The sequence below is a fragment of the Convolutriloba macropyga genome, chromosome 2 (assembly GCF_964194025.1).
Source record: "Convolutriloba macropyga chromosome 2, txConMacr16.3, whole genome shotgun sequence".
In the NCBI taxonomy this organism is placed as follows: domain Eukaryota; kingdom Metazoa; phylum Xenacoelomorpha; order Acoela; family Convolutidae; genus Convolutriloba; species Convolutriloba macropyga.
In genome coordinates this window covers 38,267,299-38,281,158 of record NC_134469.1, presented here as the reverse complement: position 1 = coordinate 38,281,158, position 13,860 = coordinate 38,267,299, and the positions used below count along the sequence as shown (strand labels likewise).

The 13,860-nt window shown below is 34.3% G+C and overlaps 2 protein-coding genes across 3 annotated transcripts in view; one reads left to right on the top strand and one right to left on the bottom strand.

Annotated features, from left to right (window-relative positions):
• LOC142358644 (equilibrative nucleoside transporter 3-like) overlaps window positions 1-13,860 on the top strand; it is a 502,369-nt gene that overhangs the window by 159,605 nt on the left and 328,904 nt on the right. The gene's annotated exons all lie outside the window — the stretch shown is intronic.
• The window catches only part of LOC142335263 (coagulation factor XII-like), a 42,527-nt gene that overhangs the window by 5,553 nt on the left and 23,114 nt on the right, over window positions 1-13,860 (bottom strand). For both annotated transcript variants that reach the window (XM_075383685.1, XM_075383686.1), the window contains exons 2-3: window positions 12,525-12,615; window positions 2,422-2,489 (exon numbers count right to left, since the gene is read on the bottom strand). In XM_075383685.1, the coding sequence (XP_075239800.1) occupies window positions 2,422-2,489; window positions 12,525-12,615 (159 nt within the window). The remainder of the gene's footprint in view (window positions 1-2,421; window positions 2,490-12,524; window positions 12,616-13,860) is intronic.

Sequence of the window (13,860 nt, the reverse complement as noted above, 5' to 3'; positions counted from 1 at the left end):
TGAAATACACCTGCAAAATTTGTAATGGTTTCTCACATCTGCTTTTTGTAAAATGGGCTTACATTTGACGCTGGACCGATATTGGGAAGAAACTTTAGTTGTTTTATGTAAATAAAGTTCATAGTGTAGGCAGAGTTCAAGAACAATTGCATTTAACTTTAAAAATACAAATAGCATGGATTGTTTAATCAAAGCAAGAGGAATAATTTGGCGTAACTGAATGATTGATTGATTTTTCCACTCTAGTAAACCATTATATATGTGCAAGATATCCAGATTATAGTGAAAAATTGAACGGCATTTGCCTTGAGCCCTGTTTTTACAATTTCTGTCAATCACTCTCTCAGCAAAACAACTTGAGTGAGAATACCTTTACTTTTGGCTACTTGCATTGCATCACCATAAACAGTCTAATTGCTAATTTGCTAATTTGCTATTTGCTAACAGTCAGATGTGACAAGTTTCAAAAATTGATCCTATTTTTTGCAAATTTTTAGAAGAAGTTTGCCTTGAGAAGTGATTTTAAAATCTCAATCAATATTTCTCTAATCAGAACAGTTTTAGTGGCAATAAATGTTTTTTGTGTTATGTGCGTCTCATTACCCTAATCTTTGTCAGCAGTGAAATATAATTACTGTCATAATTTTTCTTTATAGATTTATATAACTTTTGACTGCATTTGGCTTGAGAAACATTTTTACAATTTTATGTGAACAGCTCTTTCAACACTCTGACATCATTAACAATTGTGGGAATGTGAAAACTTTCCACTCTTAGAATCTTTTACAAGTCAGGCATACTATACAGCTTAACAAGCTTAAAAAACCAAATTAGGAACAAAAATTTTTGGTATAATTATGAAGGGTTTTTAAATATGATAACCTTAAATGAGATATTTATTGTAACAGCCAATTTGACCAAAAGATCATTCAGAATTTTTTTCTGTTCTCTCTTGAATTTCTGCGTTAAATTTTTCTTAAGTCCATCCCTCCCACCGTTTGTTAGCGTTTTTAATGTAGTTATTAACAATGAAAAATCTTTTTTACCAATGCGCTTTTAAGTCAAATTTGTGTGAACTTCAAAGTCCCAAAGCGTGACGTTAAACTACCACATGTGTAAAGTTCAAAATTTATGGTCATATTTACGTTCACTTGAACTACATTTGATTTGTTTGTTTTTTCAGTATTTTTAACGTTTTAAACGTGCGATGTCCACTAACGTTTTCTTGCTGCTAAAATGATTCATTTGCTCAAAGTTGCGAACACAAGTAGAGTTCACAAGTGTAATTAGAAACACTTATATAAATAGAGTCTGTGATTTTTCTTACGACTCGAAGAGGAGTATTGGGGAAGTCCTTTTTTAAATCAATTTTATTGGAGTGATTTTTGAAGCGGGAAATGAAACGCGTGAAAAAATTTGGAGTGATTTTGGCGCTGAACAAAAGTGAAGAGCGGAGCGAAAAGAGAGTGGTTTTTGTTCATACCGCTGTTTTTGAGAGAGCGAGAAATTGATGTGTGAAAAAATTTTCTCTAAGCGAGCGAAGTTTTTTTGTTCACGTGGTGCATTTTAAAGCAGTTTTTTTCCTTTATTTTGGTTAAGAAGTTTGGTTATGATTTTGTTTTAAATTTGGGATGGTTTCGGTAGTGGTTTGAAGGTTTCTGGAAGTTAATATGAATTTTATGATAATTCGGAGGTTTTTAATTTTCGGGCTAATTTTTGCGATTATTTTGTTTTACTGGTCTAATGGGTATTGAAGCACTTCTACTTGAGCAGTTTTATGATAACAATTGGTTACAGTTTTGTGGGTAAGAATCATTTTTTTGCTGAGAAATATGACAAAAAATGGCGAAAATTGGAACTATTTTTCTTAATTTTTTGCAGTTTTTCGATTTTTTTTCTGTTTTTAGCTAAGTTTCTTAGCCTATTATGGTTGCCCATTTGTTGCGAGCTTTTCATTGCTCTAATTGCAAAGGAACTTTATTCGGCTTTATGTTTCCTTGTACTATTTAAAAAACTCAAGTTAAAAAAACTTGTAAGTTTTTCTAGTTTTTCTGATGTTTCTAGTTTTTTGTTCAATTTGTTTTTGAATGCCATTTCTATTCTTCCTTAAATTTTTTATGGCATTTGTGGAGACTCAGGATTCACAATAGTTGTTCTAGTTGTTTAGTTATAAGTATGGCAATTTTCTCCTTCGAGTCGTTTCCGGAATTCTTCCGGCTATGTTTTTTATCCGAGTGCAACTGCATGAATATGATTTCCTCGCGTGTTGTCAAGTAGACTGTAATGTGTCATAGAGAATTGTGTTTTGATAGCAGATTTTCATTCTATCGGATTGCTAATAATTACGATAAATTACTGATGCAAGGCTTGCTTAATACTTTTTAAAATTGAGTGTTAACGTAAAGCTGGTAAGAAACTTACCCGGAAGAAATGTTGCAAAGTTCAACTGAATGAGAGCCAAGTTATTCTTCAATTCTCCTTCTACGAATCTGAAATTCAAAATGTGTCTTAAAAACTGAGAAACGCGTACCATGGTAACTCAGTTGGATAAAATGGTTGAGATGACATGAGAGCCAGACTGTGGTTCACGTTCATGATAACCTGCCCCGTTATCATGAACGAAATTTATGTAAGAAATGCTCGAAAATGCGCTAATTTTTCAAAAAAATTCAGCGCAAAAAACTTACATAATGAATCCACTGAAATGCGCCTAAATTTGAAAGAATTGCGCTGAAAACAGCTGAATTGTCAGAAAAATTAGAGTTGACTGCGACTCAAACCCTGCTATCCGATGCAGTGCTTACTTAATCCACTGCGCCATTGATTCCAGAAAGTTTTCGCAATCATTTTGATTTCAACATATTTCTTTAAAAAAATTCACCGCATTTCAGCGTATAATTTGATAAGATTTTTGCGCTCAAAATTTTGAAAAATCAGCGCAATTCAGCACATTTCAGCGCGTTTCAGAGCATTCAGCTCATTTCTTACATGATTTTAGCACATTCACCTCATTTCTTACAAAATAATGCACCGAAAAGACGCTGACATCTCAAACAGTGTGATTCCTTGTGCCGAAGCATTAAGCCACAAAATACATTTTTTTGGGGGTCTGTTGAGATGACAAAAACTACAATTAGCCTAAAAGTGTTTTTCGAATTCCTTAATTTTATTACCAATAACTAAGTTTGGGGACCAAACTCTCTCAATGGCAATCTCATTCACAAGTGCTAAGTTGCGATTCGGTTTCTTAGTCAACAAATAGTAATGCGAGGGAACTATAAGCTCTAATTAGCGATTTGCAAATTAGGTTTTTCTGTTATGTCATTTTTTCTTCGCGATCATTGAGAACAAGCACTTGCTTGAGTAAATTTACTCGAGAAAAGTAGGTTTTATGGTCTATTGAGGGCGTAATACGGTTGTTACACAGACGAGGGCTGGAGTCGATGCATGCCTATTGGTTGATTAGGGTTGTATCGCATGATTGAGGTTGATTATCTTCCAAATCCAAATGTAGAAGCACTAAGAGCTCATAAAAAACGTTACTACGTTTTACATTAGCTAAAAACAATATGTGAAACGCATGGCGTCAATGAAAAAGGTATCATGGCAACACTGACACAAAGCCGGCCTGTAGAAAGTTGCAATTCTACAGCAGAAATTTTAAAACAGGTGGACAAAAACCAACAAAAACTTAAATGTACTGACACCTGATGATGATAACATCAACAGAGTTATAGCTAAATTTGATGCATATGTAAATTATTTCTTAAAAATTCAAGGGAAAAGTTATAGTCAGATATTTAATGCTAATAACAAACGAATTCCCCGAACCCAATTTGGCATAATTTGAAGTCTGATTACAGAAATCTGTACACAAGGTTAATAAAGAATTACGCGGCCAATGTCTGAATAAGAAATATTCGACCAAAGCTTTTTATGTCACTAGTATCCACAGATGAACGTAACCCTTTCCCACAATTTTGATCATGTAATTAGCTTAAAATTTTGTAGCCCAAATTTAATTTGCAAATATTTGAGTCTCGATTCAAAGACTTTGGGTAGTTGCAAAACTGTCGTATCCGAATGAAACAGTGCCAGACAAAACAGTCCCAAAATGCAAACTGTTCCCAGACAAAATAGTCCCAGATAAAATAATCTAATAAATGCAGAGAAAATCGTCTCGAACAAATCTTTAAACGAGTGTAAAAAGATCTTTAAACCAGGTATCTCCAATGTTGATTAACATGTTGGGAACCCAATTGTGTGGGTTTCAGTATTCCAATTGAAGACCCGATTGTATGGGTTCCACTATTCCGATTGAAAATTATTATTCCACTGCAAAACCGGAATTTGTGGGTTCTACTAATTCAATTAAAATTACGTGGGTTTTGTGGCTTTTGATTCAAAAAACAAATCATGTGGGTTTTGATTCGCACAGAGCAACGAGGGGCCAAAAATCTGAGAGATGCTGTGAATCAAAACTTGGATTATTACTTCAAACAGATAACTAATAGCATGACAATGAGTCAATAAAGTCGACTAAGATTATCTTACGAAGCCAAAACATTCAACTTTAATTAGCTAAAAATAATTATAACTTTAAAAAAAATGTAAAACGTGTAAATACAAAATACAAACACTTAGAAAACACAATCTATAAGTTAATGTTCTGAGAGCTCTGTTTTTAATTGAGATGAATTAAGATTAACCAAACACTTGGTTCAAATTGCAAACTTTGGAAGAAAAACTATGTTCTTAAGCACCTCATTGTTTGTTCAATTACATCCAATCATATCAATAACTCGTCAAATTAATATTTTTTTAAATCCAAAGGAAAACTAAAATCAGTTATTTAATGCCAATAACAATTGATTTCCCCGGAAACCTTTTTGGCATATTAGACAATTTTGGTCAGATGAAGTCTGATTACGGCAATTTGTACAGAAGGTTAAAAAAGTATTACGCAGCCAATGTCAAAAAGAGAGATTTTTGTCAAAAAACACTTTTATGTCACCAGTTTTCACAGATTAAGCTTAACCTTTTCCACATTTTTGATCATATAATTTTTTAAAAATGTCGCAGACCAAATTTATATGGTAAAAAATTGAGACTCGATTCTAAGACTTTGAGTAGTTGCAAAATGGCCGTGTCCAAATGAAACACTCCCCGAAAAAACATTAAAAAATTTTAAACTGTTCCCCGACAAAACATTCCCAGCCAAAATAATCTAATAAAAGCAGAGAAAATTGTCCCGAACAAATCTTTAACCGAGTGTACAGAAATTTTAAAACCAGGTATCTCTAAAATTGATTAACATGTTAGAAACCCAATTGTGTGGGTTTCAGAATTCCAATTGAAGACCCGATTGTGTGGGTTCCACTATTCTGATTGAAAATCCGATTGTTTGGGTTTTACTATTCCACTGGAAAACATGATCTTGTGGGCTCTAATAATACAAATAAAGTTACGAGTGTGTTGGTTTTGATTCAAATAACAAATCATTATGAGAGCGACAAGAGGCCAATAATCTGAGTGTTGCTCTGATTCCAAATTTGGTTTATGACTTCATTGACATCAAACAGATAACTAATAGCAAGACAATGAGTCAATAAATTCGACGAAGGTCATCTTACGAAGCCAAAACGTTTAGCTTTAATTAGTTTAAATAATTACAACCACAAAAAATTGAAAACGTGTAAATATAAGACACAAACACTTAAAAAACATAACGTATAAGTTAATGTTCTGCGAGCACTGTTTTTCATTGAGATGAATTAAGATTAACCAAATATTTGGCTAAAAATCCAAACTTTGGAAGATAAACTATGTTCCTTATCAGCTGATTGTTTGTTCAATTACATGCAAACATATCAATAACTCTTCAAATTTTATTTTTTTAATCCAAGGGAAAAACTATCTTATATTAATGTAGACCAAATTTATATTTTTAATAATTGAGACTCGATTCAAAAACTTTGTTTAGTTGCAAAATGACCGTGTCCAAATGAAACAGTCCCTGAAAAAACAGTAAAAAACTCAAAATTGTTCCCAGACAAAACAGTCCCAGACAAAATAATCAAACACAAGCAGACCAATTTGTCTCCATTGTTGAAATTCATATTGAAAACGCATTTATGTGGGTTTCAGTATTCCAATTAAAAACCCAATTATTTGTGTTACGCATTTCCAATTGAAAACACAAATGTGTGGCTTTCATTATTCCAAATCTGATTTGAAACCTGATTGTGGGGGTTCTATTAGCCCTATTGAAAACTAAATTGTGTGGGTTTTGAATCACAAAACAAATCAACATGAGAGTGACGAGAGGCCCATAATCTGAGAGTTGCTGTGATTCTGAACATGGATTTTGATTTCAAACAGATAAGTAATAGCATGTCAAGGATTTAATAATGTCGACTTTGATTGTCTTACCAAGCCTAAACATCAGCTTTAATCTTTTCAAAATAGTTATAACTGCAAAAAAATTTTCAATTAGGGTAATTTTGTTTGCTTTCTTGAGACTATTTGTTCTGGGAGAGTTTTGTCTTGCTGCTTTTCGCTATTCGAAACTGTTCTGTCCGGGACTCCTTTGTCTGTTTGCCAAAAAACATAATCTTTTTCTTAATCCATAATTAGTATTTCACAGAGGAAAACTTTATTTGGATAATCAGAACCCAAACAATTGGGATTTTCAGAGAAACAATGAAAATTTTCAATAAAAAGTGGAACCCTTACAATTGGGGTTTCAATTGGAATACTGAGACTCACAAATTGGGTCTTCAACATGATCTTCAATATTGCAGACGGTTGGCATAAAGATTTATTTACAATCGTTTACTGATCTATCAATGACTTTTTTGTATGCTTTTATTAGACTATTTTGTCTGGGACTGTTTTGTATGGGAATATTTGTCAATCTGGGACTGTTTTGTCTGGGACTGTTTCTTTCGGACACGGCAGTTTTGCAATTACAGGAAAAACCATCAAATCGATTCTCAAGAATTTACAAATAAAACTTGGGCTACAAAACTTTAAGCTGAATACATAATAAAAATTGTGGAAACTGGTTACTTTGATCTGTGAAAACTATTGACAAAAAAATCACTGACAAATATTTCTTTCCGGACCCTGGCTACGTAATGCCTTAACTTTTTGTACAATTTGCCGTTATTCAAATTCAATTGACCGAAATTGACTTCCATGCTAAATTGGTTTCAACGAAAATATCTGTTCATAACGATTTTCTCTGCTTTTGATTAGATTATTTTATCTGGTACTATTTTGTCCGGGAACAGTTTGCATTTGAGGATTGTTTAGTCTGGCCTTGCTTCATTCGGATACGGCAGTGTTTTGCAACTAACCAAAGTCTTTGAATTGAGACTCAAGTATTTTCAAATTAAATTTGGGTTAAAAAATTTTAAGCCATTTACATGATCAAAATTGTGGAAAAGGGTTACGTTCATCTGTAAATACTAGTGACAAAAAAGTTTTTGTAGAATATTCCTTTTTCAAACATTGGCCCCGTAAGTCTTTGAATCGAGACTGAAGTATTTACAACTTGAACTTGGGCCACAAAATTTTAAGCTAACTACATGATCAAAATTGCGGAACTGAGTCACAAGTGACAAAAAAAAATTGACAAAGATTTTTTTCAGAACACTGGCTGCGTAATGCCTTTTTAACCTTTTGTACAACTTGCCGTATTTCAACTTCAACTGACCGATGTTGACTTTCATGCTAAATTGGTTTCAGCAAAAATCATTTGTTATTAGCATTAAATAACTTAAAATAACTTTTCTTTGAATTAAAAAATAATTAAAGAGTTATTCTTATGGTTGCATGTAATTGAACAAATAATAAGCTGTTTAAAACATGATTTTTCTGCCAGATTATGCGTTTTGAACCAAGTATTTGGGTAATACCAACTGAGCGGCAGTTTGATGTGTGTCGTGGTCAAAACCACGGGTCAAATGAATTGAAAAAGTTAAATTTTATATTAAAACTGGAACTGAAAATAAAAGAAATTAGGGTCTGATTTATATTACCTATCTAAGCAAAAAAATAAATTGAAAATAGGATAGCTAAAAATACTTTATGAGAATAAATCGTAATTCCGAATCCCAAACGTGATTTTCTATTTTCATCAACATTTCACGTGAAGCTTTTATGGCCTAGATACAATGGAGTTCATTAGTTGGAGGTCAAAGGATGTTGGAGTTAGGTTTCTATGGGCGGGAGAATTCACTCCTGACATATGATTGATAGGTCAACAAGGCAACGATAGCGCCAAGACAAAATCAAAATCGAGCTTAGCTTTGCGGCCAATACTTATTGACATAGCAGCAAAATTTTGCAGGTAAGTTCTTCTTTCGTTCTTTGAACTTTAAAAAAAGATAGTTTCTAAGTTTCTTGATGTTTCTTTGAAACCATCAAAACTTCAATCTTTTTTAGGTAAATTTGTGGGGATAGCAAACTATCTGGTTGTTTTCTGTTTCCTGTTGATGTTCACAAAGAACCTAAGGGTTCAGGTTGTGGTTGCTCTGCAGCTGATGTTGCTGAAGAAGCTTAATCATGTTGTGAAGGGCTCACAACTGTGTACCGAACTTTTGGTTCTGATTGAGATATTGTGTCCTCCACTGGGGTTCAGATTTCAGATTGTCCTCGTCTATGCTCACATTTTAGTTGCCGCTCACTTAATAGTCCATGTTGAATTTTCAGGTTGTATGAAAAAAGTGTTCAAGCTCTTCATAATGAATAAAGTAGCAGGAATCGTCTTTGTCTTTTCGTTGGCCTTGAATAGAATGGCCTTGAACACACAAGTCGAAATATGCAATTGCTGTTGATCTCACTCTGCGTCCCAATAGACGTTCAATTGGGGTTTTCTCCTATTGTCTATATAGTGTTTCGACGTGTCATCAGTGCCCTTTGTAGGAATGCCCCAAATGACACGTTGAGATTGGGACTCCACGCTTGACGTTTCCGCTTTACTCTCTGAATTGCTCTCTCAGCTAGTCCATTAGCTCTTGGTAGATAGACGGGTGATTCCATTTTCTTAATTCCCAGTAATTCACACTACTGTTTAAGGTCACCAATTACAAATTCAGGTACATTATCAGATACTAATGTTTTTGGTGTTTCAAATCTTGCAGAAATTTGAAAAAAATAAACATTAGCTGTTTCTGATGTTCTATTTCCCACGGGAAATTCTTCTATCCAGCTTGAACAAGCGTCAAAATTTACCAAGATATTGCTTTGGTCCTTAACAAAATCCCAGACAATGTGGAGCTGTCCACAAGCGTCGGCTTCTGCCCTGCTAGAGACTCGTTTTGAAAGGTCTTTTCTCCAGGATAGGTCTGTTTGTTTGCAGTTGTTACGTTTACTACAAAAAGTTGAACTTCTTGGGTAATGCCAGGCCACCATGGTATCATACTGACTGATGCCTCAATTGCATTATTCCCAGGATGTGTCTCAAACGCTTTTGCCAAAACCAATTGCCGTAGTTTGGGTGGAATGAAAGGAACAACACCCGTGAAGATGATTCCATTGTACATAGTAAGCGCTTCTTTTTGTTGTTTAAATCTTTTTTTTTCGCTGTTGAATGCTGTTTCCAATTGCCACTTTTGATTCGTTTCATTATTTCTTTAAAAAGTCTGTTTGGTACAAGCTCGGTTCTGACCTCTTCTGGAGTCATCAAGACGGTCTGAGCGAAGCAATTGTTGTTTACTGTGAAACATACTCGTTATCAGATTCGTCTTCGTCAAAGTCCATTCTACTCAAAGCATCTGAATGGGGTATTTGCTTTCCTGGTGTGTACTTCAGCTCAAAGTCGAAGCCCATTGGAGCTAATGACCGTCTTGTGATTCTAGCTGATTCTGTTTTCGGCATCTCCTCGTCTGTTGCAAAAAGATATTTGAACGGTTTGTGGTCCGTCTGCAAGGAAAATTGTCTTCCAAGAAGGAATTGCTTCAATCTTGTGACCACAGACACAATTTCCAGTACTGCTCGCTCTCAGTTATGCTCCGCTGGTGTCAATTTTTCTGTTACATATATAACTGGATGACCTTCCTGTGAAGGAACCCCTCCAATGACTTCTTGCAAATTATATGACTGTACAAGTGGGTTAGCACGTAATTCCTTTTTTGTAGTCTTCAAAGATTTTCGTAGCATTCTGCCCCATGAGAAATCGCTGTTTCTCATGTCAATTAGTGGCAGCATTACTGTTTCAAAATCAGGAATTCGTTTTTCCGTAAATATTTGTTAGCCCAACAAACGATTCGAGTTCTGGTGCTGTTCCCTCATTTAATATGGAGTATCTCAAAAAACTATTACTATTGACTGGTTTTGAGTAAGATTTTTTCTGATTAATAGTAAACTTTTTCTCACGTAGTCGACTCTTGACTGCAAGCAATCTCTTGTCTAACTGATCCTTGGTAATTCCATAGAACAACACATCGTCTTGAAAGATTACAACACCTTTGATTCCTTTGAGTTTTGATTCGATGCAATTCTAAGAGATTGGAGAAGAGTTTTTCAATCCCTGAAGTAATGAGCATATCTTGAACAGTCCTTGAGATATGTTTATTTTGCTTATGTCTTTTTCTTGTTCGTTATGTGAAGTTTTGTAGTAGGCATCCTGAGAACTCAATTTTTCAAAGTATGTGGTCCTATGTAGATTGTGGAAGATTGTCTCCATGTCTGGTATTGAGTAGTCCTCGTCCGTTGATATGAAATTTTAAAATCACAAAATGTCTCAGTTCTCAACTTTTAGTTCTTTGCCACACCACGGGAGATGCATTAATGACTCCTCTTGGCAGTGCCGGTTCAAGGATGCCGTGTCTGACTACCTTTTCCAGCTTCTCTGTGACCTTGTCTTGAAGAGATAGAGAGGTATTTTTCTGGCTTTGCAGAAGATTGGCTGTGGTCCTGGTATCAGCTTTACTTGAGCTTTGTAACCTTTCGGAGCAGGGAAGTGTTCGGATGTGATATTGTTGACATCGTTCTTGGGTAGAAGGTCTCTACCAATTAGTCCAAATTATTTATTAGACTGCGAGTTAATTTTGTGTGTGCCTGATTCTATTCCACTCAACATTACAAGTAAACGCCCTCAGAAGGGTTAGTTGACCACTACCATAACTTCGAGACGTCTTATTTTACCATCAAACTGAGGTTTATCAAGCTCAGTCCATACTCTTAGTGATATCACTGCGCTATCTGCACCTACATTTTTACTTTGCAGTTAACTATTGATCTTTTTTACTATATCGTGTCAGATATGTCAGATTTACATATGTCAGATTTTACAATCTGACATATGATTGATAGATCAATAAGATAATGATAGCGCCACGACAAAAATTAGAATCGGGTTTAATTTTGTGGCCAGTACTTTTTGACATAGCAGCAGAATTCTTCAGATAAGTTCGTCTTTCGTTCTTTGAAACTTCTAAGTTTCTTGATGTTTCTTTGAAACCATCACAATATGAAACTATCACAACTGAACATGAGATTTAACTATCAGCTTAATTATGCTTTATCAACTTAAACATGCTGGCAAAACCGAGTGCTAATTTGTAATGGGATTTGGAATTATTGAACGAAAATGTCAAATGAATTAAATTGGGTATGGCATGGGGTATGTGGCACATTGAGTATTTTAGCATTGGGTGTAGTGTCATATAACCGAGTTACTCATAGCGTGTAAAAGACTGATAAAAATGAGTAAATTTACTGAAGAAATCCGACATTGGCCACGTAATGGGGGATAAAATTCTTTGTGAATTATCATCTGATAATGACTGATTGTTGTTAAGAGGTCGGATCATTAACAATTTTTTTTGTCAGTTATCTTCTATTGAAGACATTTGGGGGATAATTTGAAAGATAATTTGAAATATAGTTTGATTGTATTAGGCGCAAAATGATTGCCGAACTTTAAGGAATCGAGGAAATCTATATTGTTGGATCGTGGTCACTGAGAAGTATAGCTAGAACCATATAACAGCTGCGATACTCTCCCTTTCAATATCGAAATTGAAAAGCAGTCTATCTAGTAACCATCATTTAATTTTAATTTAATTTAAACTGTGTCAAATTTCTCATCAGTTGGTAGCTGCTTGGCCCAAACTGAAGTTGAGAGAAGAAAAGTCTACAGTGCCAGCTTTCTTCAAGAAAGCCTTAAATCTTTGCTGTGAAATGGATGCACATGCTCCTAAATTCCATACCAAACTGTCTATCAAAATTTGAAATTGTCAATTGGTTGAGCATGTAAAAATCAGTCATAGAAATAGTCGCTAAATAGAAATTGATCATAGAATTCTTTTCTCTCATTTATCAAAATCAAATTGCAAAGGCCCAAATCTTGCAGGATAACAGTCCGATTCTTAAGCGTTAATTGCAAGAATCTTGCAATATTGTACAAGATAGCCGTAGGAATTCTGGTCTGAGAAGGTCACCTTGCACATGAATTTGAAAGTGTTAACAATTGTTTTTCTATATGCCCCATTTGATGTAATACGGTCACTAACCCCTTCATTAATACGTATCTTTTGGGTCTAATTAGAGAACTCCCTCTGCTCGTCTTTGAGAACTCGTTCAGCTCAATGCGAAGGTTCATAGCTGAAACGCACAACATTTCAAACCTGTACCCGTTATAAGAAACGACTTTCATAGAAAATCACTGACTTAGAGACCAATTAAACTGATTACGTATAGGTAATTACTGTCCCTTTTGCAAGGTAATAAGATAAAAAAGTGGTTGAATTTAATCCAAACTTATAATGACAGATATACTCACTGAGACACATTCGGAGACCAACATTGTTTATTGTTATAGATAAAAAAAATAACAAATAACATTTTATCTAGCTGAAAAACAATCCAGATCACCAAACTTTTCTCAGACAGAGAATACTTAGCTAAATACAGTTGAGCAAGAAGTTCAGTTTAAACGTTACACTTGGTAGTAAATTAAGTCCGATCCAAATCCATTGACAAAACAAAAAAAGGGTTTAATTTTCCATGCAGTAGAAAACAGATTCCCAATTTATGTGGTAAGGATTACTCAATCTGTCGATTATATGCTTCTTCAAAGACTGGGGCAATCAGAGGGTACGTGTAGAGTTAATATACAGAATACAAAACAAAAATTTTTGATTGATGGGTTATTGACTTTCGCAAGCAGAATAAAAGCGTAATCAACTAAGGAAAAGAAATAATTTCTCAAAAATGAGAGATCAACAAAATATATTTTACAGTAGAATTTAGAGATCTGACACAAAAATCAGCTGTATATTTACCCATTACCATTGCAAAAAGTCAAAATACAAAACCAATTTTAGCACCAAGATTTATAGTGGGGGTCGCAATGGGTACCCAATATGGTTTGCTTCCGCAAAAGTCCTAGAAGTCAGTCGCCAGTGAACAATATAAGCAATTGCATTTTTCTAAGATTTCATTCACACTTCTACAGGTATCATAATCAAAAAGAAAATGCTGGGAAAACCAAATATTCTAATTCTAAGAATAATTACCTAGAATCATCAGTTTGAATCAAGTATTGATTCAAAGCATTTTTTCATAAAGATTCATTTATATCATTTTAGTGACTGGAATCATTTTTCTTTTTTCTGATTAACTGGTAAGATAAATTTTCTAATAATATATATCAAATTTTAAGAGTATAGTTTGAATCGCAATTCTAACACGCACTAAGATTTGAGCCGATTGCATAGAGTCTGCTTCCATCAAAACTGTTCTGATTGTTTCCACCTTTGATACGGGTAAAGAACTCCTTTATGTCTGCTGCCATATGGTCAGTAGGAAAATACTGAATTGAAGTAGTTCCATCTTCAGACTTTTCCT